The sequence below is a fragment of the Rhipicephalus microplus genome, chromosome X (assembly GCF_043290135.1).
Source record: "Rhipicephalus microplus isolate Deutch F79 chromosome X, USDA_Rmic, whole genome shotgun sequence".
In the NCBI taxonomy this organism is placed as follows: Eukaryota; Metazoa; Arthropoda; class Arachnida; order Ixodida; family Ixodidae; genus Rhipicephalus; species Rhipicephalus microplus.
Window position 1 is genome coordinate 230,580,526 of NC_134710.1, and position 26,239 is coordinate 230,606,764.

The 26,239-nt window shown below is 47.7% G+C and overlaps 2 protein-coding genes across 5 annotated transcripts in view; one reads left to right on the forward strand and one right to left on the reverse strand.

Annotated features, from left to right (window-relative positions):
- The window catches only part of LOC119187843 (large proline-rich protein BAG6), a 233,953-nt gene that overhangs the window by 110,870 nt on the left and 96,844 nt on the right, over window positions 1–26,239 (forward strand). For all 4 annotated transcript variants that reach the window (XM_037435931.2, XM_037435932.2, XM_075878767.1 and 1 more), the window contains exons 13-14: window positions 15,284–15,394; window positions 21,018–21,255. In XM_037435931.2, coding sequence (XP_037291828.1) covers window positions 15,284–15,394; window positions 21,018–21,255 — 349 coding nt within the window. The remainder of the gene's footprint in view (window positions 1–15,283; window positions 15,395–21,017; window positions 21,256–26,239) is intronic.
- LOC142776012 (uncharacterized) overlaps window positions 1–26,239 on the reverse strand; it is a 111,852-nt gene that overhangs the window by 62,253 nt on the left and 23,360 nt on the right. The window lies entirely within an intron of this gene.

Genomic DNA, 26,239 nt, shown 5'->3' on the forward strand with positions numbered 1-26,239 from the left:
TGACACGCAAGAATTTGTATCCCCTGCCACGCATTCGTGACGCCTTGGATTGACTTCAAGGTGCAGAGTTTTTCTCTTCGCTGGATCTGTGCTCTGGATATTGGCAAGTGCCGATGGCCGAAGCAGACCGTCCAAAAATGGCGTTTGTAACCCCTGACGGCTTATGTGAATTTAATGTAAAGCTCTTCATATTTGCGATGCGCCGGCGACTTTTGAAAGGATGATGGACAGTGTCCTCGGAGGACTTAAATGGCACATCTGCCTTTGCTGTTTAGATGACATAGTTGTATTCTCTGCAAATTTCGAAACTCGTCTTTCTAGTCTGGGATAAGTTCTCCAGTGCCTTACGGCAGCCGGGTTGCAACTGAACTTCAAGAAAGGTCATTTTGGCGCCCGCAAACTCGCAGTTCTTGGCCATATTGTCTCAAAAGAAGGAAGATCGCCAGACTCTGCCAAACTCAGTAGGGTTGAGAGCTGGGCTAGTTGGTAGCGAGTGTCGTGTTTTCTTGTCCTCTTCGTCCCCGTGAATTTGCGCTACTACACCATCTGCCAAACTGCGTGCCGTTGCCGAGCACCCCAAGCCTACTACCCTAAAGAAGCTTCGTAGCTTCATAGGCTTGTGCTTGTATTTTCGGCATTTCATTCGCAATTTTGCCTCTATAATCGCCTGCTTACCAACTGCCATCTGCGACTCGTCATCGTTGAGCACCATTGACATGCCAGCCGAGCAGCGCAAGGATTCCTGGATCAATTCTCTACTCGATGTCCTCTGTCACAGTTTGTCAGAATCGACTTCACGCTCCCTCTCTCGTCAAGCAAGACACTTTGCTGTCCATGAAGGTTTGTTGTATCGCTGCAATTACCTAACGGATGGCCGTAGGTGGCTCCTTGTCATCACACGTCATTTGTGCTTGGACATCTCTGCTGCCTTTCACGATGACCTCCAGTGTGGCCCCGCTGGAGTATTCAAGACTCTCGTCTTCGTCTAAGATACTACTGGCGTGGCATGTATCGGCACGTTCGCCAGTACCTTCGGTCATGTGCCAGGTGTCAACGTCGCAAGACGCCTTCTCACAGCACTGCTATTCCTTTGCAACTCTTGACCTGCCCAGCGAGATCATTCAACCGCGTCGGAATTGATATTTATGGTCCTCTACCTAACACTCTTTGAGGCAACCGGTGGATTATCGTCGCCGTCGATCATTTGACACGCTAAGCTGAAACATCTGCGCTACCTGCTACCACTGCGAAAGGCGTTGCGTCCTTTCTTCTTCACCATCTCATTTTGCGACACGGTGCACCTCATGAATTACTGAATGACCGTGGACACGCGTTTCTCTCGAACGCCGTCGACGAGCTGCTCAAGGCATGTCGCACTGTCCATCGGAAAACCTCGGCATACCATCCTCAAACCAATGGCATGACAGAATGCTTTAATCGTACCCTTGGAGATATGCTTGCCATGTACGCATCTGACGACCACACTAATTGGGAACAAGTGTTCCCTTTTGTCACGTACGCATACAACTTTGCTCCACAAACAACCACCGGCTTCTCTCCTTTCTTCCTCCTGTACGGACGTGAACCATCATGCTCCAAGGACATGATTCTCTTTTACAGACCTGATGTTTCCGAAGCGACGCCTGTTTCCAAAGCAGCTGCTTATGCCAAAGAGTGTCTTCAACTCGGTCGCTCGTTTATCGCGCAAGACCAATGGTGCCAGAAAACTGACCACGATGCTTCTGCGTCTAGTGCCCACTACAGCCCAGGAATGTTGGTTTGGCTCTGGGTCCAGTCTACCCCTCCTGGTCTTTCCCCGAAGCTTTCGCCGAAATACAATGGCCCCCACCGTGTGGTGCGACAAACAGCTCCCGTCAACTATGAAGTTGAGCCCATTGATCTACCTTCGGACCAACGCTGACGTGGGCGTGAGACTGTTCACATATCCCGCCCCAAACTGTGCTATGACCCCCCTGTCGTGTCGTTTCCTTAGGTCGCCAGCTTGGATCCTTTCTGTGCAGGGACTAATTGTACCAGAGCATAGTGGCGCCAGCTCTGCCAGTGTGAAAGAAGACGTTGACATCAGTGTTTCTCATGCTTGCCGGGTTCCTGCCTGAACCAGCTGGTTGCGGCTAATGCTTCTTCAATAACAAGTGTTTACACGTGAACTCGCTCGTTGCAGTACATACAGTCGGCGTCCGATTTTTCGGACTCATCTGTGGCATCGTCAAATTCCCCTTAGAGTCAATGTACAGTTAAACCTCGTTATAATGAGATGGGCTATAACGAAATAATGTATATAACGAGCAAATCCTAATTCCCCTTGAAAGTCCCCATACAAACCAATGTATTCAAAACCTCGTTTTAACGAGGCAAAATTTACCTGTTATGGGATATAACGAACAAATTTTGTTAGGAAGTAAAATTTTGAGCCGATGTCACGACAGTGCACAACGCGAATTTTAGACGGCGCGCAACGCGAGAACTGTAATTAGCAGTTCAAAACTCCCGCCACGCGCCCTCCAGCAACGCGCGCAAAGCAGACGGCACGCGCTGTTTCCGGAGGAGAGGTCGCTGTACGTGCGCCTCTTGGCTACCACCGACAGCGGAGCGCTCCGCGAACGTCTCGCCCTTTTCTTTTGTATCTTCTTTATATTCTCCCTCTCCCCTTTCTCATGGCGCTGAGGCACGCTTCCTAATCTTGCATACCCCCTTCCCCTCGAGTAACCGGTTCCTAGAGGGCAGCGCAAAAGAGTGCCCCTTCTGCCCCTTGTCGCTCGCCGACATGAGCCGCGTTGCTTTTGTGTGCGTGTTTCTTCTCTTTTTCGACCGCTTCCGCCTTATCTTTTATCGTGCTGCGCTCGTGATTCCAGCAACATGAATGCGCCAGGCGGGAAGTGAAAGCGCATAACGCTAGATCAAAAGGTGGCTGTGATAAGAACCGTCGAATCGGGGACCAAGAAAGGCAACGTGGCAAGAGACTTTGGCGTATCGACGAGCACACTGCCAACCTTCTTGAGCAAGCAGGAGTCCATCATCGACGCTGTTGCACGTGGCGTGAAAGGAAGGGCTAAGAGGATGAGGCCACCTGCCTTTGAAGCAGTCGAAAGGGCCGTTTTCAAATGGTTCTTGGACACGCGGGCCGTGAATCTGCCGGTGAGCGGCGCCTTGCTGCAAAAAAAAAACGAGAGACTGCCTGCATCATGGGCTATGACAACTTCGTTGCAAGTTCGGGTTGGCTCCAACGCTTCAAGGAGCGCCACGACATTGTCGGGAGAGCGGTCTGCGGCGAATCGCAATCTGTCGACGAAGCAGAGGCTACCAAGTGGGCAAAAGAAAACATCGTGCGGTTGCTAGAAAAATACAGCGCGGAGGAAATTTTTAACGTGGACGAAACCACTCTCTTTTTCAAGATGTTGCCACACAAGACATTAGCCCTCAAAGGCGAGCCGTGCCACTGCGGCAAACTGCGGATCACTGCGCAGTGTGGATCACTGCAGATCACTGCGCTACTTTGTGCAAGCATGACCGGCTCTGAGAAGCTGCCAATTTTCGTAATTGGCAAAAGTGCATCCCCTCGCTGCTTTAAGGGGAAGAGGCAGCTCCCAGTCAAGTACGTAGCCAATCGCAAAGCCTAGATGACCAGGGAGATTTTTTCAAAATGGCTTTGCGAATGGACGAGAAGCTGGCAAAGGCGAACCGCAAGGTGTGCCTTGTTTTAGATAACTGCACCGCCCACCATACCGCTGCCGTGCTTCAAAACATCGAGCTGCTGTTCCTTCCTGCCAACTGCACAGCAATAATACAGCTGCCCCGCCGCGGTGGTCTAGTGGCTAAGGTACTCGGCTGCTGACCCGCAGGGCGCGGGTTCGAATCCCGGCTGCGGCGGCTGCATTTCCGATGGAGGCGGAAATGTTGTAGGCCCGTGTGCTCAGATTTGGGTGCACGTTAAAGAACCCCAGGTGGTCTAAATTTCCGGAGCCCTCCACTACGGCGTCTCTCATAATCATATAGTGGTTTTGGGACGTTAAACCCCACATATCAATCAAGCAATAATACAGCTGCTTGACCAAGGCGTGATTATGTCGCTGAAGGCAGGTTACCGCAAGCGTGTGATAGACAAGCTCCTGCTCAACATGAGGATGAAGCGAGACACCGATGTTGACTTGTACGCTGCGCTCGAAATGCTTCAGGCAGCGTGGATGAATGTGACGGCGACCACAATCGCAAACTGCTTTCGACACGCCTCATTTGCCGCCGCACCAGACCCAAGCGATGAGCCATCAGATGAGCCCAATGTGCCGGACGGTTTTGCCACATCGGACGAAGTCGCTGCATCATGGACGGCACTTCGTGACGCCGGTGTCGTGCCTGACAGCGAGTCGCTTTGCGACTATGTGAGTGCGGGCTCGGAAGTGGTGGCAACGGAGCAGCTCCTGGATGACAATATTGTGCACGTTGTCAGTGATCGTAATGAAACCAGTGACGATGACTCTGTCGACGAACAGGAGACAAACGTGCCGACGGCGTCGGAGGCATTAGACGCGGTGGACGTACTGCGCCGCTACTTCGGCGCTCACGAGGGCGGCAAAAATGGCTTGAACATTGGCCGCAGCTGAGCGAGCCATCGTTCGCATCAGGAAGATGCATCAACGTCCAATTACGGACTTCTTTGCAGCTAAGTCTGCCTGAAATGCAAGCTGTGTATTTTGAAGTGCATTAAAACAGGTGCATGACTTTTTCCTTTTTATTTGGGAATGCGGTTATTTTGTTGTATACCACCGTGCGGCGGGATCGCCCACTATTTTTTGGGGGTATGTACAGTGCACAGTATATTTGCGGTAAATGCCCGCTACGGCTATAACGAAATATTGGTTATAACGAGCAAATAGCGGCGGCCCTCAAATTTCGTTATAACGAGGTTTAACTGTATTAAAAAGTCCGAAACTCCGGATGCTTATAGCCTTTGGCATTCGATTTCCCGGACTTTTTACTGTTAACCGCAGACCCAAAGTCGCCACTTATGCCGCCATTTTGCTTGCTTTCATATCCTCGAACCCGCCATACTCGCATCGCAGGTATGGCCAGCAGCACCACCGCCATCTGCTGCACCGCGCTGCGGCTGCCGTAACCTCGAAACCGCATTTGTCAATCCGTTGCCAGCCGAAGCTTAGTGGCTTTCCCAAGCCAAACCTCACTGTGTTCGTTCACCTGTTGTTTTGTCAGCTCTGCGGTCGTGTCTGCGTTTGATCATTTGCTACGCTGTTGACCTCAGGTCTGCGGTCTGCATGCTAGCGTAATCATGGAAGGCAGTTACGCAAGAGACTCTGTGGAACTGTTTTCGCCATGCAAGCTTCACACTCGACGCCGAGACGGCCATTTCGCCCCAAGTGGACAGCGTGTGTGACGAACTGCCATTCGCGGATGTTGCCTTCGACGATTTGTGCGCTGCTGGCGTGTCGATTCCAGCTGGGATAACCTTTGAGGGCTTCGCCAATGCTGACAAAAACGTCGAGCTATGTGCAGACTTGACCAATGACGAAATCATTCGTCGAGTTACGGAGGATTGCGAGAACGAAGAGCCATCTCCCACACAACTAACGAGCTCACAGTTGACGCGAGCACTGATGACACTGTCATCAGTGTTAAGCGGCAACATGACGTTGACTGAAATTGAGGCAGACATAATCGCGGGCAAGCGGAACGCCGTGCGAAAGAAAATAGGCGGCTTCTTCGCGCCCAAGTGCTGACCTATGAGGTAGCGCCGGCCACGTCTGCTTTTTTACGGCTCTTTTCAGAGCCACCTAAACGATGCATTGGCTGAATGGCAATGGGAACCCTCTCCTGCAGCGAAAAATACCTACAAAAAAAGGTGCGTTTTTACGTGCATTAGTTTTTCCGGACTGTCCGATTTTTCGGACATTTTCGTGGTCCCTTGAGGGTCCAGGAAATTCGACGTCGACTGTATTAACGAGGTTTCGCTGCAATGAGCTTTGAATGTGTTTGTGTGCATGTGTGCGTGCACGTGTACGTGTGCTGTTGTGAACTCTATGCTACGGCTAGCTTGTTGGTGCAATATCCTAATTCACTCTCTTAGTCACCGCTTCTGTACATAATCCTACTTTTGTTGTTTATCTTTTACACTTATATTGTAGACTTGCTGCTTCTGTATAAATGATTAGGTAAACTGAGACAACATTAAACTAAATGAAAGCTAAATTTCTTTTTTCTTTGTGTGTGTCATGAAAAGCCAATGCGTCCTCCTAAAGCTGATTTTACCTTCTCCAACGGCTGCTCCAAAATGCTGGAAGGCATTCCCATCACTGGCCATGTCAGCACCCGGCAGGCAGTACTTGGCTGCTTTTAAAAGGAAAGTTATCGCTGCTGCCGAAACCATTGGCAACTGTGCCGCGGAGCGGCAGTTCAGAGTCAGCGAGTAGTGTTCGCAGTTGACGGAAGCAGAAAAACGCCCTCATTGCTTGCGGCGGCCAGGGAAAAAGTTTCCGCAGGCCGAAAAATGGAGCATTTCCTGACGTGGAACAAGAACTCGCAGACTTTGTGCGCAAGCAGCGAGCTGCACATCTTGCTGTTAACATCAAGCTGCTGCAAGCGAAGGCAAGGGAGATGGCCCTAGACAAAAACATTCAGCCGGAGGATTTCAAAGCGAGCAAGCATCGGGCGTTTCTCTTCATGCGCCACGCTGGGTTCTCTCTACGTCAGTGTACGTAAATCTCGCAGATGCTACCTAAGAGCTGCGAAGAGGACCTTGTGAAGTTTCAAAAGTATGCAATTGCATTGCGAAAGGCTGTCCCCTTTCATCTGGGCCAGATCGGCAACGGGTATCAAATGCCAGTCTGCTGGGATATGCCTTCTGTGCTGACGGTGGATCAGAAAGGCTGCGGGCAAGTTATCGTACGATCGACTGGGAACAAAAAACGCGGGTGACTGTCATGTTGTCCTGCACTGGAGACTGTCTCGGTCTCAAGCTACCACCCTTACATGGTGGTGTTCAAACAAAAGACGCTGCCAAAGGGGGGGGGGGGAGTTCTCAAAAGTCATTGTCCACTGTCAGGACAAGCGGTAGATGGACGAGTCGCTAGTGCATGTGACCAGATAAAGTTCATGTGGTTTCAACGGCTCGGAGCACTGCCGGGGCTCTTCGAGCACAAAGCTTGTGCTCGAAGAGTTTCGGTGTCACCTGACCAACTCCGTAAAGCTACTGCTGCTCGGCTCCCACACCGAGCTCATCACAGCTGCAGCCACTTGATGTGTGCCTTCAAGGCCAACTGCAACAAAATTTGACACTCCGCAAAAACTCAATATATAGGTCGTCTAGCTCGAGGTAGTACTGCCTACCAAATGCCGCCTTAAATACAAGCGCTTACCTTAGAAAAAAAGCTTGCAAACGACGAAACCTTTCAGACTGAAACTAGAAATTACGATGCCATTATGACTGACCGGAAGCGATGTGAACGACGGAAAAATCGTCTGCTCCGCGCTCTCTGAGCATGCACATCATGGACGCGCCCCTTAGTTTGTGTGTTCTTTCTATGTTAATTTCAGAAAGCTGCGTTAACATGCCTTTTATCGAACGCTGGTCCGGGTTTCCCACTGGTGGGTGTGCAGTGTCTGACCCCAGTATTCAGAAACGCTGCTTGACTTGAATTGCCATCGACTTTAATGCAGCACGAATGTGTTTCAAACGTGATGGCTTTAAGCGGTGCCAAGGCAGCACAAACGCACTGGCGTGTTTCAAACACGCTACATATAAAGCGGTTTCAACGCAGGGAAGAGCAATTCAGCGCCAGGAAGGATTGCTCGCAAGGAGCGACGTAGTAATTCTGTAGTAATCGTCATATCTGGTTTGGTTCTATTTATCTGGGCACATTGCTAGAGCTTTGCTTTCTCTGCTTGCTGGCAATTGGAGCACCACTTAAAAATTGAATACACGACTACAAGATTTTTTTAACTGTCGTTATTGTAACTTACCGTATATATACTATGTATTTATGGCTGTTTCTGCTCAAGTAAAATTTTGGTGCAGTTGGCTTTTAATGTGCCATTTAAGGACCATGTCAAGCGCCTGTACGCCGAGTGAGTGACGTCCGGAGAACCAAAGGTAACCCCTGCAGGACGGCTGAAATACCTCAAATCGCGTCTTGGCGGTGCCGCCCCACTGTTTCCTTAAAATGGCTACGACAAACATAGCGATCTTTCAACCTTGTGCTGGGAACATATGCACACTGACAACATTAAGGGGGCACACTGGTCTTAGAAACTTTTTTTTTGCTTTCCAACCAATTTTAATGAAACTCCATGGGCTTGTTCAGTTTTTTTAGCTGATTTCAAATATCCAATTAGTTTTGATGTAAGCTAATTAGTTCCCGAGATAATTAAAAATCTTTCGTGATTGTTCTTGAGAACAATATAAAAAAAAACTAGTCAACAAAAAATTACCAGCATGGCATGAATAGATACTAGAAGTTGTGGAGAATGAAATGACGGAAGCAGTTTTTTTGTCTGGCAATCACACATGCAGGTTTACATCAATTCTAATTTCTCGGTTTAAAGTATGCCTGCTAACCAGTTATTTAAACAATTATTTAAACGTGAAATGCAAAATCTGTTTTTCTTACTTCAAGGTTTAAACATTCAGCTTGACAATGCAAAAGAAATTATCTTTCTAGCTGCACCGCATGCCGAGATGTACCTCTCAAGAATTTCCTAAACGTCAAAAATATGCATTTTGAGAAAATGGCAAAAAAACACAACGGTGCCATGTTTAATGTAAATGGTAAAACATTCTGTACATTTTTGGAGCGAAATGACTAGTAGGCCCCAGAAGCATAGTCCCCTTGACTGCTGGCATCCAGGTGCCGCTTCTTGAGCGTCCGCTGCACATTTTCTGCAGACGCACGCCTGAGGGTAGAGTCCCTAGTTCGGCGGCGGTCTTTTTCAGCCATGCGTTTGCTACTCAGTAGGCCGGGGTTCAAGCACAGCTCTTTGAGGATCTTGGATGATGTTACTTGACTTCCGGCATTAAACCTCATCACTGCCTCGGCGACCGCAGCTTCTACACTGTGCAGTGATGCATGGCGCTCCTTCGGGGCCAGCGACCAAATCACAGAGTGGAGACTTTCATTACTCGCGAAGAAGAAATGTTCATCGATGAAAAAACGTCGTTGAATGCCGTTTGCTGATTGCCAGTAGACTGCATAGCGCGCGCGCCCAATACATTGATGGCAAACGGCTTTGCCTTGCTCTCGCCGTCAACGCGCGGCGAGCTCCATGCCACCGACACATCGCCGCAGGTCGCGCACGTAAGCACTAGCTTTACGGCAAGGCCGTACTCCCTGTCCTCTTTGCCGATGTTTCCATCACCGGAGCACAATTTGCACTTCACTGCACGCATCAGTTCGTTCACCTGGTCCAAACTCACGATCAAAAACCGTGTTTCGTCCAGCGGCGTGGCTGCGGCATCGTCGATATCGACTAACAGGCCGCACTTGCGTTGTGTTGCTCCAGTTGAAGCAAGCTCTTGCAGCTTGTTTTCGGCGTTGCGACGCACCTCTGCCACTTCTAACGGGTGCAGCACTGCTGTGTCAAGACGAACGCGGCCGCTGCCGGATGCGTTATCTTGAGCTGGCGGCGGTGAAGGTGCTAGGCCTATGTTATCAGGGGCCTCGCCGCTGGCCACGGAAGGTGGGTCGCTTGCTCGTTCAGTGCTCCTCGCTGACGCGGAACGGCCTTTGAAATTCTCGAGGAGTGACTTCGTTCTTTTTTTGCCGTACTGATTCCTTGTGTGGAATTTCCTTCCGGCTTTCCACATCGCGTGCGATCCTTGGCTAATTCGTCGTTCTCAGTCCGAGCAATATGGCGCCTGACTGCGCCGCCGACGGCGCGAAGCAGATGACACACGCCGCTTGCGGCCAATCGCGTTGCGCTGTTTTGTCACGTGCGCTCGCCGGCGAATAGGAACGCGTATTTTTGCTTTTTTTGGCGCGTGTTTTCTACTCTACCAATGAGCGAACAGGAGCCAGAGTGGCGGGAAATTGAAGACCGAAGACCGCGCTTTCAAGTGAGACCTAGATCACTGCGATACTGCCCGTGGCGCAGCCGCGGGGAATCATTGAAAAATTGCCATTTTGGCGTCAGAGTCTCGCCAAATCGGGCCCGTACGGCTTTTATAAGTAGCTGTTACTGTTCAAGTACCAACTTTTCGGAGAAAAAAACTGAGCAAACTAATAGAAAAATACCTGTAGATTTCAAAAATGACATCTAAAAAAATGCGTTTTTGGGCAATTTTTCGGCCCCGAAGACCCGTGTGCCCCCTTAAATTCAATCCGATCCGATTGTTCTTGACGTGTTTTGCGGGCAGTTCATTTCCTTTGTGCTTCTGTGTCTTCGGCTCCAGCAAATGGCAGCGCGATGAGTTCAGTACGATGCCCGCTTTAAGAGAAGTGCAATGCTGATGGCTGAGGAAATCGGGAACTCAGCCGCGGCTAGACTGCTAAATGTGGCGGAATATATTCGTAGGTGGAGGCGCCAGCGTGAAGCGCTATTCAAGAGTGAGCCCGGCCGAAAAGGCTTCTGTAGACCTTGTTGTAGCCCTCACACAGAACTCGAAAAACAAAAAAGTGGTGGAATTTTCGATTGAGCAGCGAAATCGCCTATTGGGGGGGTCAATGTTGAGCTGATTCAGTGGAAAGACCGAGACTTAGCTTGACAGATAGGGATCCCGCGGGAGAACTTTAAGGCTTCATGTGGATGGTGACAAATGTTCATGTGAAGAAATGGATTTTTCCTCCAGTGAACAATGCTGTTAAGGCAGAAACTACCTTCAGATTGCGGAGCGAAGCTAGAGGAGTTTCAGCGCTATGGGCTCAACCTGTGTAGCTTGTCCCAAATGCCGTTGGGGCACATTGGTAACACGGACCAGGCTCTCATTTTCTTGTGCATGCCTATGTCAAGGACTATTATCGAAACAGGTGCCCCCCAAGTTCGCTTAAGGACACTAGACAACGAGAAGACGAGGCCAACCGTGATGCTAGCCTGCTTGGTGGATGAGCTCAAGTTGCCGCCATACATCATTTTGCGGCGCAAAACCATCCCGAAGGAGCTGTTCCCCAGGGATATGATTGTCCTCGGCCAAGAAGAAACTATGGACCATCTCCCTGAAAAGAGCCCTGATTAATGTGAAGAAGCAGCGGTGCGCACAACGCTGACCCGGTTGAAGCGGGCGTCGACATGGGTGCTGGAAGAACAGTTTGAAGGGAAACTCGGTGTTTACTGGTGTGAACATTTGTTTTAAATGCAAAGACACGAGAGGAGGGATGCGTTGAAGATGCTTGTGCTTCACTTCCTTGGCTCGCGTCTTGTCAGTGTTACCTGCGCGCAGTCTCTATTCTCGAACACGATCGGCGTTCTTGACTCTCACCTCGTCAGTGTCGTTGGTCTTCTACTGCCAACGCTTGCGTTCGGCTTCCCTGGCTTGCGCCTCATCGATGGATGGTCTAGGTGCGACATCACCATTCTCGAACGCGATCGGCTTCACTAACCCGCAACACCGGTGACGTCCGAAAAGCATACTGAAGCTTTAGCGCACACACACGAGGACAAATACAACAAAGACACAGGGACTGCACTAGTCCCCGTGTCTCTATCGTATTCGTCCCCATGTGTGTGCGCTAAAGCTTTAGTATGCAACAAAACTAGCACGTCTTTCCATATTATGGCTAGGAAAGGTATGTGCACACTAGCGGGAAGCATGCCCTGGTGGCTTCCCGTCTGTCGGCGTGATGTCGTAGCAAGCAGCAGCACGCTGTCCACACTGTGGTGCCACGGTACCATGACCGGGCTAGACGATGGCACGCGAACGCACGCAGCGCGCCTACCCGCGGTTTCTTTTCGCCGACAGATGGAGTGAGGTGGCAAGGTTGAGGAGATGCTGCTAATGTGAGGAGTGGGCTCAAGTGTTGCGAGCGGGGAGAGGGTGAAGAGAGAGAGATGACATGCGGCGAGCGACGACAGGCTAGGGAAAGAGTGACGTCATGCATGCACACTGCGAGGGAAACTGGGGCCTACTTGGCACCGTCCCTGTGCGGAGGGACAACATTGCACAGGCTAGTCAAAGAGCTGCTTCGCATCTAAAGGTAGGATAGACACTCTGCTTATGCTCGACTTGGTCAAGACTGTAAGGTGCCCACAGCCAGGTGTGCTCGTCCACCCCGCCTCCATCCTAGTTCTCGACTCATTTCGCGGTCACCTGACGCCCGAAGTGAAGAAGCTGATGCAGGAAACTCAGATGCAGCTGGCTGTTATTCTCGGAAATATTACGTTCCTGTGGCAGCCATTAGACATCTGCCTGAACAAACCATTTAAGGGTAGAATGCCGCAACTGTACAGAGAATGGATGCGGCAAGACCGGGCTTTGACACCTACAGGTGTCCTGGCGCTGCGAAGATTGTCGAGTGGGTGTCCGCCACTTAGCACGGCCTGCTGCACGACATAATAGTTCAGGCATTTAAAAAGGGCTGAATATGGAACTATATCGATGGCACTGAGGATGACCTCATCTGGGAGGAAGAAAGTGGCACAGAGGGCTCAATTATCGGTGATGATGGTGATGAAAGCAATGAATGAACAAAACTCACTTTGTACTAAGAAACTGGGATGTCTTTACCACTACCATGTGCACCAAATAAAGGTCCCCTCTCCTCCCGCTTACTCTCGTTGCATGTTTTCTTTTTTCGGCACTGAAAACTCTTCTCGCATTACAATAGTGGTTGCGTTACATTCGAGTAAATACGGTGTATCAAAGCGGATATGCCAACAGACATCAGTATTGATGATGACAACACTGCTGATTTTTCAGACATGTTTGAAAACTTGGATGCTATTATAGAACTGCCACAAGCCCTATACAGCCAATGTATGACAACTTCTGAAGTTTTGGATGGTGAAACTATTCACAATTTCAACGTTTTACTCTAAATACGGTCATTCTACGCCAAACGTCCCAGCCATTTGGCAACTATCTCAAATATATTTCAAAAAAAAAAAAACGCGCCCCGTCGCGGTGGTCTAGTGGCTAAGGTACTCGGCTGCTGACCCGCAGGGCGCGGGTTCGAATCCCGGCTGCGGCGGCTGCATTTCTGATGGAGGCGGAAATGTTGTAGGCCCGTGTACTCAGATTTGGGTGCACGTTAAAGAACCCCAGGTGGTCTAAATTTCTGGAGCCCTCCACTACGGCGTCTCTCATAATCATATAGTGGTTTTGGGACGTTAAACCCCACATATCAATCAATCATCAAAAAAATCGTGGTGATTTACTGCATTGAAAACAGTGAACTGCTACAATATTTCGGACAAAAAGTTTTTGGTCAGATATCTGTCATTTGGGTGTTGTTTGTGGAAAAAATTTACTTTAAAAGTACCACTCCTTCTTTCTATACGAAATTTTGTCTACTTGTTAAATAAAGGTTCTTGTGTAAAGTATTTGAAACTCAGTAGTATTAGTGCTATTTTACTGGCATATATGCCTCCAAGAGCTTACCCAAAATATGTTATGTTTGCATTTTTGTTTTGCAATATTGCACTTTGTATGAATATCTGAGGAGTGAGTACTTAAATCACAGCAGGTATATTTTGAGGAAAAAAATAATTTTGAACCTTTCAAGCTATTAAATTTTGAGAAAAATTCACAAATTTTGCAAAATCGTCATTTTTGTCTATATTGAGATGCGATTTGCACCATGTGGTGGTCCAAATAAAAATCGCCTTTAAACCTAAATTGAAGGCGAATAAGCAGTTCTTTTCAAATGGCAAGTCTTGTTATTCTACAATATTTCTGGTTTTATATATTACCTTATAAATCATATATAATATATATGGTTTATATATTATATAAATATAAAGTTCTAGCTGCATAAAACACCCTGTATGTTATACGTCCTCTAATCATGTGACGATATGCATTTTACAACAAATTATCTTGTCTTGGCAACAACCCCATCACCTCATTTATACGTAAATGAAATTTTATGTCTACCAACATCATAACACTCCTTCCACTTTGGTACTGTCCCAGGAAAGAGAAAAAAAGGGGTGTAGTTTAATGCTTACGATATTTTCGTGTGTGATTGTTATATATGTTTTTGATATAAAGCTGAAGTGCCTCCTATGTTGATCCTATATTGATGAATAAAAAACGGGAGGGACAAGAATAGTTTCATCTTCATAAAATGAGAAACTTGTAAATCTGGCACAACTGGCAGTTACTCTCCTTCTGTAAAGCAGTATTCTTGGTTTTAAAGGGCCCCTAAACCCCTCCAATATTTTCCGAAACATTTCAAGTAAACAAGCACATCGCGTGCAGAGTGCCGTTGCCATCAACGATGCTACAAACCGCAGCGCTACAGGTAGCCGACGCGCCGCAATTTCAACAATGAGTTAGTCAACGATCAGTGCACCCAGATGATACACATAACACAGTTGACGGTGAGCTGGGTCGTCGGAGAGTCGCCCCGCCACGATGGTCTAGTGGCTAAGGTACTCGGCTGCTGACCCGCAAGTCGCGGGATCAAATCCCGGCTGTGGCGGCTGCATTTGTTGTAGGCCCGTGTGCTCAGGCCCGTGTGCTCAGGCGTAAATGTTGTAGGCCCGTGTACTCAGATTTGGGTGCACGTTAAAGAACCCCAGGTGGTCAAAATTTCTGGAGCCCTCCACTACGGCGTCTCTCATAATCAAATGGTGGTTTTCGGACGTTAAACCCCACAAATCAATCAAATCAATCAATGGGTCGTCGGAGTGGCGGATTGTGGCAACCGGAAGTAGACGGTGTCTCGAACAGCGCGTCAGCGGTGACGTATGCCACGCGAGATGAGGGGGGGGCACTCAGCGGACTTAGTGAGGAGGGGCCGAACAGTTTTGGAAGAGGGTAGCATAGGAAAGAGGGAAAGAAGCAATCGTTGTGTTTCGATCATCAAACGCGTGTAACTTCGCTATTACTGCACCGTTTCAAAAAAGTCTCACGGCTACATGTTCGTTGTAAACTCGAGCACAACTTCCTCACCTTAACTAAATTTCGATTGCTGGGTGGTTTAGGGGCCCTTTAATACTCTTTCTCGACATGCCTCGATTGCGTGTGTATTCAAGGGCCGTTACATAGACAATATCAATGTACAGTGCTTAAGGTGGTCAGAGCCTTTAAAGCCCCAATGTGTTTATATTTTGGCCTGTGAAAACTTGGAAGTATAGGATTCTTAACTTCTTTTGTTTTCAGAGCCATATAAATGTTGGTGCAGCACCATCTTCCACAACTGAATCGGTTCCTGCTACAAGAGTATCTTCTGGCTCCACTGCTACAAGTGCTACATCCACAGCTACACAAGCGGTAAGTAATTGCATTTTCTTACCTTTTCTTTATAGGGCCAATAAACATCCCAGAGGTTTAAATTTAGTTGTGGTGTTCGTTTTTCAACAAACACGTAGCCTCGATAATTCTTTGAAACAGTGCCGTAATAGCAAAGTTACACTTGTTTCAGAAAATGGCCCACATTCATTTTGCTATTTGCTTCGCTACACTTCGTTGGTCAGCTCTGCTCTCCTCTTGGCCACTGGCTTCTCCTAACTTTTCGAAGAGGAAGAGCAGCGTGCGCATGTAACTGTGAGCAGACAGACGGGTTCTTTTGGTTGTTGACATGACCAGACGTGTTTGGTCATGTCAACAAGCTTGGAACAGGGTCTATCACCATCGATAACATTTCCACAGCAGTGATCAATGATCTTCCACCACCCTTGGATCGTATTTTTGATCAGCCCGAGGACACTATTCCTCTCTCTTCTTCTTCAATAGCTGGTGAGAGCTCCTCCAACCAATCTGGTAAGATGCAGTGGGTGTACTTATCAGTGCATAATATCGGTGTGTTCTTTTACAGTAAATTCTTGCCTTATTGCAGCTTCCAAATATGCAGAGTATTGGTTGTGCCAATGGCAAAATTTTAGGGGCAAAGCGAACTTGAATATAGAAGCTCCGGTGCGAATCGAATACAGTGAAACCTCGTCAATATGTACCGTCAATATGACGCATTGTTTGGAATAGTGAAAAGCTTACCTGCCACAGTGAGCTAGTGGTGAAGACCAGTAGTTCGGACCAGAAAACATTTAGTTGGTTCAAAGTTGTGTGGTTTTAGGGTTTTCCCATCGGGGCCAATTATTCGAAAGCTATTCAAAAATATTTGGAATTTTGAATATCTACTGTTTGATTTGAACAGAGAATGAAATAGAAAGCTATTTGGTTTTTAATATTTGCACATACCTAACCATAAGGCATTTGAACTTTTTGAAACACAGCAGGCATTCGTAAATTGAATTGACAGAACTCCTGCATAAATGTAACAGCTGCTTATAATATGAATGTTTCATACTTGGATTCTGCCCCTCTGTTTATCTCTCAGTAAATGGAACTCTTGTTAGACTGAACATAATTTGCTGGTCCCTTCGTGTTTCATTTAAGGGGGCACACTGGTCTTAGAAACTTTTTTTTTTTGCTTTCCAACCAATTTTAATGAAACTCCACGGGCTTGTTCAGTTTTTGATTTCAAATATCCAATTAGTTTTGGTGTAAGCTAATTAGTTCCCGAGATAATTAAAATATCTCGTGATTGTTCTTGAGAACAATAGAAAAAAAAACTAGTCAACAAAAAATTACCAGCATGGCATGAATAGATACTAGAAGTTGTGGAGAATGAAATGACGGAAGCAGTTTTTTTGTCTGGCAATCACACATGCAAGTTTACATCAATTCTAATTTCTCTGTTTAAAGTATGCCTGCTAACCAGTTATTTAAACAATTATTTAAACGTGAAATGCAAAATCTGTTTCCCTTACTTCAAGGTTTAAACATTCAGCTTGACAATGCAAAAGAAATTATCTTTCTAGCTGCACCGCATGCCGAGATGTACCTCTCAAGAATTTCCTAAACGTCAAAAATATGCATTTTGAGAAAATGGCAAAAAACACAACGGTGCCATGTTTAATGTAAACGGTAAAACATTCTGTACATTTTTGGAGCGAAATGACTAGTAGGCCCCTTGACTGCTGGCAACCAGGTGCCGCTTCGTGAGCGTCCGCTGCACATTTAGTGCAGACGCACGCCTGAGGGTAGAGTCCCTGGTTCGGCGGCGGTCTTTTTCAGCCATGCGTTTGCTACTCAGTAGGCCGGGGTTCTAGCACAGCTCTTTGAGGATCTTGGATGATGTTACTTGACTTCCGGCATTAAACCTCATCACTGCCTCGGCGACCGCAGCTTCTACACTGTGCAGTGATGCATGGCGCTCCTTCGGGGCCAGCGACCAAATCAGAGTGAAGACTTTTATTACTGTTCTGAGTCTTGCCTCGCTGGCAGCACTCCAGCAGCTTCTTGTCTGCCAAGCGTTCGTACACTGGAAGCAAGGCCTTACAGACATGCGGCAGCAGGTTGTAGCGGTGTTTGGGGGCCGGCTCACCCCTGGCCTTGGCAGCGTTCTGGCGGCACCACGAGTCAGGACCTGTAGGGCACAGGCTGTGGTTGGACACGGCATCGTTGGACGTCACATGGTGGTATGTGGCCATCACAGCATTGTGCATGGCTGGCACGTCCCCTTTGTGAGATTTGATGGCCCAGCCATAGTAAGAGGTCAATTTGTTAACCAGGTCACCAGCCAGCCGCCCCCTACCACTGAGGCTCTCAGAGCCAGCTGGCCTCTGCTTGGGGAGATTGCGCAGTTGCGTGCCCATCCTCTTCTGGACGTGGTTCACACATTCCTCTTTGGTTACCTTTATAAAACCATACACATCTGCTTCCTTCAAAGCAGGGTAGGTGCGGCAGTCGCCATCAGAAAGAACTGTAGTGTATCTCAGCTTATGACGCTCCCACGACCTCTGAAACAGAATGAGGGCAGCTTCCACTTCCATCTCTCCAGCTTTTTTTGTGCTGTTTTTTTGGCAGTGGTGGTTCGCTTTCCACTCGTCGTAGGACGGGTCACTTTCTTTAGGCGCCCGCTCGCAGCCGGCACAAAAATTGCAGAGCACGACATAATCGAGCACAAGCCCCGTAAACAACTCGATAACTGTGCCGACTCCGATGTGCGACGAGTGTCCCCTCGTCATCCAGGAACCGTCGTACGACACAGCGATGTTGCCCTGGTTGCCGAAGTCCAGTTCCGCGTACAGTTCCCGAACCGATCGCGCGCACTCCGCGGTCAGCTTTTCCGACGCACGAACAGCTGCGGGCGTCAGTTTCGTCTTCACGTAGCTCTGCCACGTTTTGTTGTGCAGGCTGCGCGAAGAAATGTTCATCGATGAAAAAATGTCGTTGAATGCCGTTTGCTGATTGCCAGTAAACTGCATAGCGCGCGCGCCCAAAACATTGATGGCAAACGGCTTTGCCTTGCTCTCGCCGTCAACGCGCGGCGAGCTCCATGCCACCGATACATCGCCGCAGGTCGCGCACGTAAGCACTAGCTTTACGGCAAGGCCGTACTCCCTGTCCTCTTTGCCGATGTTTACATCACCGGAGCACAGTTTGCACTTCACTGCACGCATCAGTTCATTCACCTGGTCCAAACTCACGATCAAAAACAGTGTTTCATCCAGCGGCGTGGCTGCGGCATCGTCGATATCGGCTAACAGGCCGCACTTGCGTTGTGTTGCTCCAGTTGAAGCGAGCTCTTGCAGCTTGTTTCCGGCGTTGCGACGCACCTCTGCCACTTCTAACGGGTGCAGCACTGCTGTGTCAAGACGAACGCGGCCGCTGCCGGATGCGTTATCTTGAGCGGGCGGCGGCGGAGGTGCTAGGCCTATGTTATCAGGGGCCTCGCCGATGGCCACGGAAGGTGGGTCGCTTGCTCGTTCAGCACTCCTCGCTGACGCGGAACGGCCTTTGAAGTTCTCGAGGAGCGACTTCTTTCTTTTTTTGCCGTACTGATTCCTTGTGTGGAATTTCCTTCCGGCTTTCCACATCGCGCGCGATCCTTGGCTAATCCGTCGTTCTCAGTCCGAGCAATATGGCGCCTGACTGCGCCGCCGCCGGCGCAAAGCAAACGACACGCCGCTTGCGGCCAATCGCGTTGCGCTGTTTAGTCACGTGCGCTCGCCGGCGAATAGGAACGCGTATTTTTGCTTTTTTGGCGCGTGTTTTCTACTCTACCAATGAGCGGACATGAGCCAGAGTGGCGGGAAATTGAAGATCGAAGACCGCGCTTTCAAATGAGACCTAGATCACTGCGATACTGCCCGTGGCGCAGCCGCGGGGAATTATTGAAAAATTGCCATTTTGGCATCAGAATCTCGCCAAATCGGGCCCGTACGGCTTTTATAAATAGCTGTTACTGTTCAAGTACCAACTTTTCGGAGGAAAAACTGAGCAAACTAATAGAAAAATACCTGTAGATTTCAAAAATGACATCGAAAAAAAAAATGCGTTTTTGGGCAATTTTCGGCCCCAAAGACCCGTGTGCCCCCTTAACAAAAGTCTACTGTAAGCCCATTGAAGATAACAAGGGTCATGAATCTGCATTCTGCTATGTTTACTGGTGCAGTAATACCTCGTTAATTCGTACTCGCATATCTCTAAAAATGGCTAAGTCTAAATTTTCAGTGGCACCGAACATTTTCCTATATATCCCATGTATATTTTTTGCTTTGTCTCGAAGTATCTTTAGGTCGGATTGAGGATAACTCGAAATCTTGACTAGAAGGCGAACGAAAATTTCGCCGCCGGATCATTTCGCCAGATTTGCGCGATGCTGCCGACCCTAAAGTCCGTTCATTTTTTTTTCCTATTTAGCCATTCCTGCCACTACGTCAATGCTTTCCCCAAACGCGAAGTGCGCAAAGTCTCAGCCCAGCGACGTATCAGCTTTGTCATGCAACCTTGTGGCATGTCATGTGACACATGCGCTGAGCAGGGAAGCCCTCTGCCCACGCTTGGTGTAGTTTGTCTCGTTCACTTTGTGCAGTGCGCATGATTTTCCCTGAGGTGTGATTTCCGTTCATCTGCGCAAACCACACAATATGGATTTTTCACAGACTGTGAGTGCAGTGCTCGTGAATTTCCCTGAGGTGTGATTCCTGTTCATCTGCGCAAATTGAGCTGTACGGATCTTTTGCTGACTGTGAGGAGCGGCAACTTAGCATAAATGCGGCAAGCATAGCGTCAAAACAGTCCAAGTCGCTAACACTTGGAAAAAAATTAAAAATTTGTCCTAATTAAGGAAGTATAGAAAGGAGGCCGAACAAAATCTAGCATCACACAGGAATTCATTCCTTTGTCTATGCTCTCGACGATGCTGAGAAACAAGCAGAAGGCGCTGGGTGGATTTCAGCAAAACTTCTCCAGCCAGCGGAAGCGGGTTTGAGGGTCGAACTTCCCAGAAGTGGAATTGGCATTGATAGTAAGGCTTCGAAATAAGGTCGAGTGCAGTGGTGGGGAAGATCCACTGATGAGATGCGTCAAGCAGCTGGACGACGCCTTCCTAGGCGCAAGTACGACTGCAAAGCAGACGAGCATTTGGCTTTTTTATTTTTTTTGCGAAATAAAATTGCAGTGCGGCAATACCCAGTGGATTAAAGTATCTTGTATGTTATTTTTTTCTTTTAAACCTGCGCAAGAAGAAAGATCAGAAACTGCCGTTGCAGAGCTGGTAATTAGTAGTCATTTTTCGAAAAGTGCTCATTTTTCCCGACGATTAGCACAACTTTGCTAATCTTGAAAATTCATTTATCTCAAAATTTTCCCTGACTTTGACAACTTCAAGTTTACGAGGTATTCCTGTATGCTGATGAAGGATTCAAAACATTAACTTTGCATTGTCATCGCTACACAGTCCAGAAATCTGTGGTCTCCAAGTTGTACTTTGAGACAAATTATGAGCTATGATGATGATAAAGCATTTTTATTTTTTCACGTTGACTACATCCTTCATTCTTGCATTGCATTGGTCTCATCAAACTCTCACTTTATTTTCTACTTCCAGGCACCAACGTCTAGCAGCACATCTACAGCTGGTCCCTTCAACACCACGGGCCCTGCACTTCTGACAGCTCAAAGCCCAGTAGTGTTCATGGAGCTTGAAACCGGGTCTATCACCATCAATAACATTTCCACACCAGTGATGAGTGATCTTCCACCACCCTTGGATCGTATTGTGGATCAGCCTGGGGGCACTGCTCCTCCTTCTTCAGCCGCTGATGAGAGCCCCTCCAACCAATCTGGTAAGATGCAGTGGGTGTACTTATCAGTGCATGGTATCAGCGTGTTCTTTTACAGTAAAATTTTGCCTTATTGCACCTTCCAACTATGCTGAGTATTGGTTGTGCAAATGGCAAAATTTAGGGGCGAAGCGAACTTAAATATAAAAGCTTCAGTGCAAATTGAATGCCGCGAAACCTCGTCAATATGTACCTGATGGGAACATGTCATTAACTATGCATTAAACGTACCACTCATTAAGCACCAGCTAAAAATTAGCATCTCCTGACATGCTTCATCATGGCCAACAATGGAATAAATACTATGGGCGTCAAATGAAAGACGAACAGCGGAGCGCATGTTTCAAGCATTAGAAACAGTATTGTGTGGGTCGTCCAGCCATCATCATTGAAAGGCGTGCACATCCGGTTTGGGAGCACTGCGCGATCCACCTAGAGTGCATTATCTTCGTTTCTGCTCTAGTTTTCATATGGTGACAATGGTGGAAATCGTGGGCGTGCCGAGCACTTTTGATCGTATCACTCGCAATTCCTTGCTTTTACTGCAGCGTCGCAGTGCAGTCGGTGTCTTGGGACGTTAAACAAAAAGAGAACTATAATCGGTTTGCGGTTTATTTTCAAACAATTGCCGTATCTCGTTCGCCAGCGCTGCTTCACCTACACCCTTCTTTTAGAGAAAGACCCGAAGAGGCTACATTTTAACTGGAAATCCTAAGTGTTTCTTCGGAAGAGAGCGTGCAAATTGTTTCGCTTTATCGGCACGAAGTGAAGCAGCGTAAAATTGCCAGCATTATGAACTGACCTTTTTCTACTATAAATAGAATTCGCCAGGCATTCCGTGATGACGAACCGTGCTACAATACTCGCCTGCGGCTGCAGTAGCTTAACCTCTGTATTTTTTTAAAAATTTTGTTCCTTTCAAATACCATACTTGGAACACAAGCAGAAATATTGCACTATAGAGGGATCGTGCAGTGCTGCCACACCGGATGTGCGGGCCTGTCTGTGTCAATGACTGGTGGACGACACCCACTATGCCATTGATAAGGCTTCCACGCTCTCCGCTGTTTGCATTTCATTTGATGCCGATAGTACAGTGCCACAGCAAATATTGCCTGAAGTGCCCACCACAAAGCCATTTCTTTCTGCCAAAGCGCAGGAAAAATTCTGTCACTCTCGCACAACTGCCCCGCCGCGGTGATCTAGTGGCTAAGGTACTCGGCTGCTGACCCGCAGGTCACGGGATCGAAGCCTGGCTGCGGCAGCTGCATTTGTTGTAGGCCCGTGTGCTCAGGCCCGTGTGCTCAGGCAGAAATGTCGTAGGCCCGTGTGCTCAGATTTGCGTGCACGTTAAAGAATCCCAGGTGGTCGAAATTTCCAGAGCCCTCCACTATGGCGTCTCTCATGATCATATGGGTGTTTTGGGACGCTAAACCCCACATATCAATCAATCTCACACAACTATCCTATACGACGCGGTGCAACGCCAAGTTAATTTTGTAACTACTGCAAAGTCAGAAATGCAGGAAGCGCAGCGTGGTATGGCGACAGAATGGTCATAATTGGCTTTCCACGATACATTTGTTCCGCAGTTTGCTTCAAAGCGAAATTTAGCAGTTTTTTTTTACTTGCGATGATACAATCTAGAGAGCCAGTCGACTGCTGGCTAGTTACGGTGCACGCAGTGACTGCTGATCAGCTTGCTTTGACGTAACCCCACTCCGCTTCAGACAGTGCACAGATGCAGCGAGTAACCTGTATGTGCACTCTACGATGCGCTTGCAGTCCTGGCAGCGGGCGGAGGTGCATTCGGGCTGTTGCTTGACTCTTTCGTTACCACACCTATTCAAATCTATCACAGGTGATCAGTGCTTTAGATCGTTGATTTTAGCATGTTGAATTTGCTTCTCGTGCACGCAGCATTTTCTAGTAGTTAGTCCAGCCACTCAACTTTCAAAATCAACTTGAATTTGCTTGATTTGGCAGCATAGTTATTTTTGACAGACCTTGGTGTGAACCAATGTGGATTAGTTGTTGGGAAAATACACTTGGCTGATGAACTTGACAGAAGTGGGTGCCCTTCATGGTTGTGCTACTGCAACATCAGAGTTCTGTGATAAGGTAAAATAAAAAAAAAAAAAAACCTTTGCAAGTCAACTATCAAATTAAGAGGTCAGCTTCGCAATCTAGTGGTGCTCAGCAGTAATAATTACCAGAAGTTTATGCCAGCTATTCAGTAGAGAGATGTTATTAGGAGGTAGGGAAAATTTATTCTACAAAAAGGTAATTCCATAGGTCTGCTGCATGCATAAATTATGGAGGTGGCCTTCTCAGCCAGTTTCCAGCAACTTTAGTTTCGTTTGTATCGTTATATCAAATGCACGGACCCATCTAGTGTCGCTTTATGGTGTCGTCATTACGGGCACATGGGTGCGCACCTGTGCTGCAAAAGAACTTGCGCTGATTGAAGCTGTCTTAACCACACCTGAATTGAATGAGGATAAGCTCAGAGGCTGAGGATGACAGCACCTCAGCTTCAGGTTTTATGGCGACGATGTTTTTTATCAGCCTGAGACATCTGCAGTCGTTCATGGGTTTGTTTTGTTTACGCCGTCAAGTTGTTTCTTCCACTGCTAGTGCGTAGCTGCTGACATTGGTAAACAGTCTTCCACACTCCATGCATGGTGACCGGCGCGCCGCCCTGCGGCCGTCAGAGCAGACATTTAGAGCTCGAGCAGAACCAAACGCTCTTCCAACGCCCGCCAGCTAGTAGTTAATTAAAATCATGAACTGCTGCAGAGTCGATTGCACAGAAAGGTACACGTTATGTCCTGCAGAAATGACATGGTACAGTTTCTCAACTCGTCTCTGCTTTATTGGGTAGCAAAATAAGTGGAGAACAGTTGTGAGATGTTGTAAAGGGTGTTTGGTTCCTTTTTCGTCTGTCGTTCTGCTGCTGAATGCTTGAATTGATCTCGGACACCACCTCTGCAGATGCAGTGATATTACGTGATGTTCTTGCTGCCATAGGGCTGGTGAGAAAAAGTTAATCAGCTCATGGCTGATCGAATGCTTTAATGGACCTTAATAATTATCTCACTGTCTACTCTTCGCAGTTTCGGGAAATGCAATGCGAGGTCAATTAGTGCTTTTCTGGGTTGACAGGACTATCAGTTAAGGGGCGAACTGACTCAAGTAGGATATTACCGTAAATGCAACTAGCTTCCCAGCAGCGCTATGCGAACACGGTAGGATCGAGCTAAGACTTTGATGGGTTTGTTGACCCTTAATAAACTAGCGCAACCCACCTCCTGGGATCGTGTATTAAATTGGTAGTGCCTTGTTACATAAAGAAATTTGTTATAATCTTGAAATGTTTTGCAAAAGATCGTTTTTGTAACAAGTACCGCATTTACTCGTGTAGCGAATGCACTCACATAATAAACACACCTTCAGCTTCAGTAATCAAAATTTGGATTTTTTGCTCCCCCACGTTATAAACGCACCCCCTACATTCATCTGCTGCAGTACCGCTAACCAATACCTGGCACCTCCTCACCCGTTCGATCGTTTCCATTTTTTGTTATTTTGCCAACCCCCCTCGGTCACCTTGGCTCGCTTCCCCTCTCACCCTCTGCCGTTGCCGTGTTCCGTTTTGTTTTTCTTTCTATCTGTGCTCTGTATGTCTCCTGTCTTCTCTGTGCGCCACAGCGGGGTTTACGAACGGTGCAAGTCGGCTGGTAAGCACACAGCGAGCAGAGGTAACGTAACTGCCCGCACCAACCGATCGACTGTCACCTCCTGCGAATATGAAGTCCAACCATGTGCATGTGATTTTTGAGCGACGACAACAGGAGTTGCTGTCGCAAAAGGTCATTAGTCATTATTGCATCGCAGGTTTCTGGAAAAATAGATAAAAATAGCTTGTCCAGAAGAGATCGTGACAATTTACGCAACTTGGTAGCACCCCCAATTCTCGTTTCGCTTGTTGTCCATGCGTAGAAGAACTTCTCATGTAGAAGCGAGGCGGCAGCCATATTTTGTTGTTAATTTTGTTATTGACCGTTTGTTTTGATGCTTCGGGGGTAGCTTGCTGCAATGCTGGTTACTTGCTACATTGTTAACGGCGTTGTCATGGTCGTCGTGCGAGGTTGCTGCCAAGTTGCTAAGTGGGTTGTAGCATCGTAGCACACGCTTTTGGGCACCCCTCGAGATCACAGCAAATACCACTGTTGCGCTTAAACGATTGCGAGAAAAGATAGCTGCAAAACGCTTTTATGGCGTGCGCGGGTGGCCCGGGAACAGCTTGCAGAAGATAGTGCCGTCAACCACCGAAGATGACGAAAGTGCAACAAAGAAGCTGTTTCGAACCAGTGTACGCGTATGTCAATTGCGAAGGCTGAGGACCTAACTTTTTTTTTGCATTACCGCATTTTTTGCTCCTCCCAAAAAAGTTTTCATACAATTCACCCCACGTAATAAATGCACCCCCCAACTTTGCTCAGATTTTTTAATAAAAAAAGTATGTTCATTACGCGAGTAAATACGGTAATTGGCTTAATTCATGGAAAAAACAACTTTAACATTGTTGAAGAATAAGCCTAATTTAGATAACCTTAGCATTCACTTGGTTTCGTCTGGCGTAATAAATTGTATTCGTCATCGCAAACGCTCCTTGGGCTTAAACTAAGGCTGTAGCTCCAAAGAAAAGAACCCCTGGAAGTGATAAATTGAGTCCCATCCTTCGGATTGGTTCATTCAGAAGTCTTTTTTTTTTTATTATTATTATTAAACAATGTGCATGTTAGGAAGAAATGATGCATGGGGACGAGTAGCAGAACTACAGGGTGAAAAACGAAGCTTTGCCGGTCTTGTAGCGAGATATGTGCGTTTTGGAAAGCAACATTAACAACGCAAGAGGTTGTAGTGAATGAGAGGGACGTCGCAGTGGCTGAAATGACCATGAACGAAGTGATCGCTGCTTCAC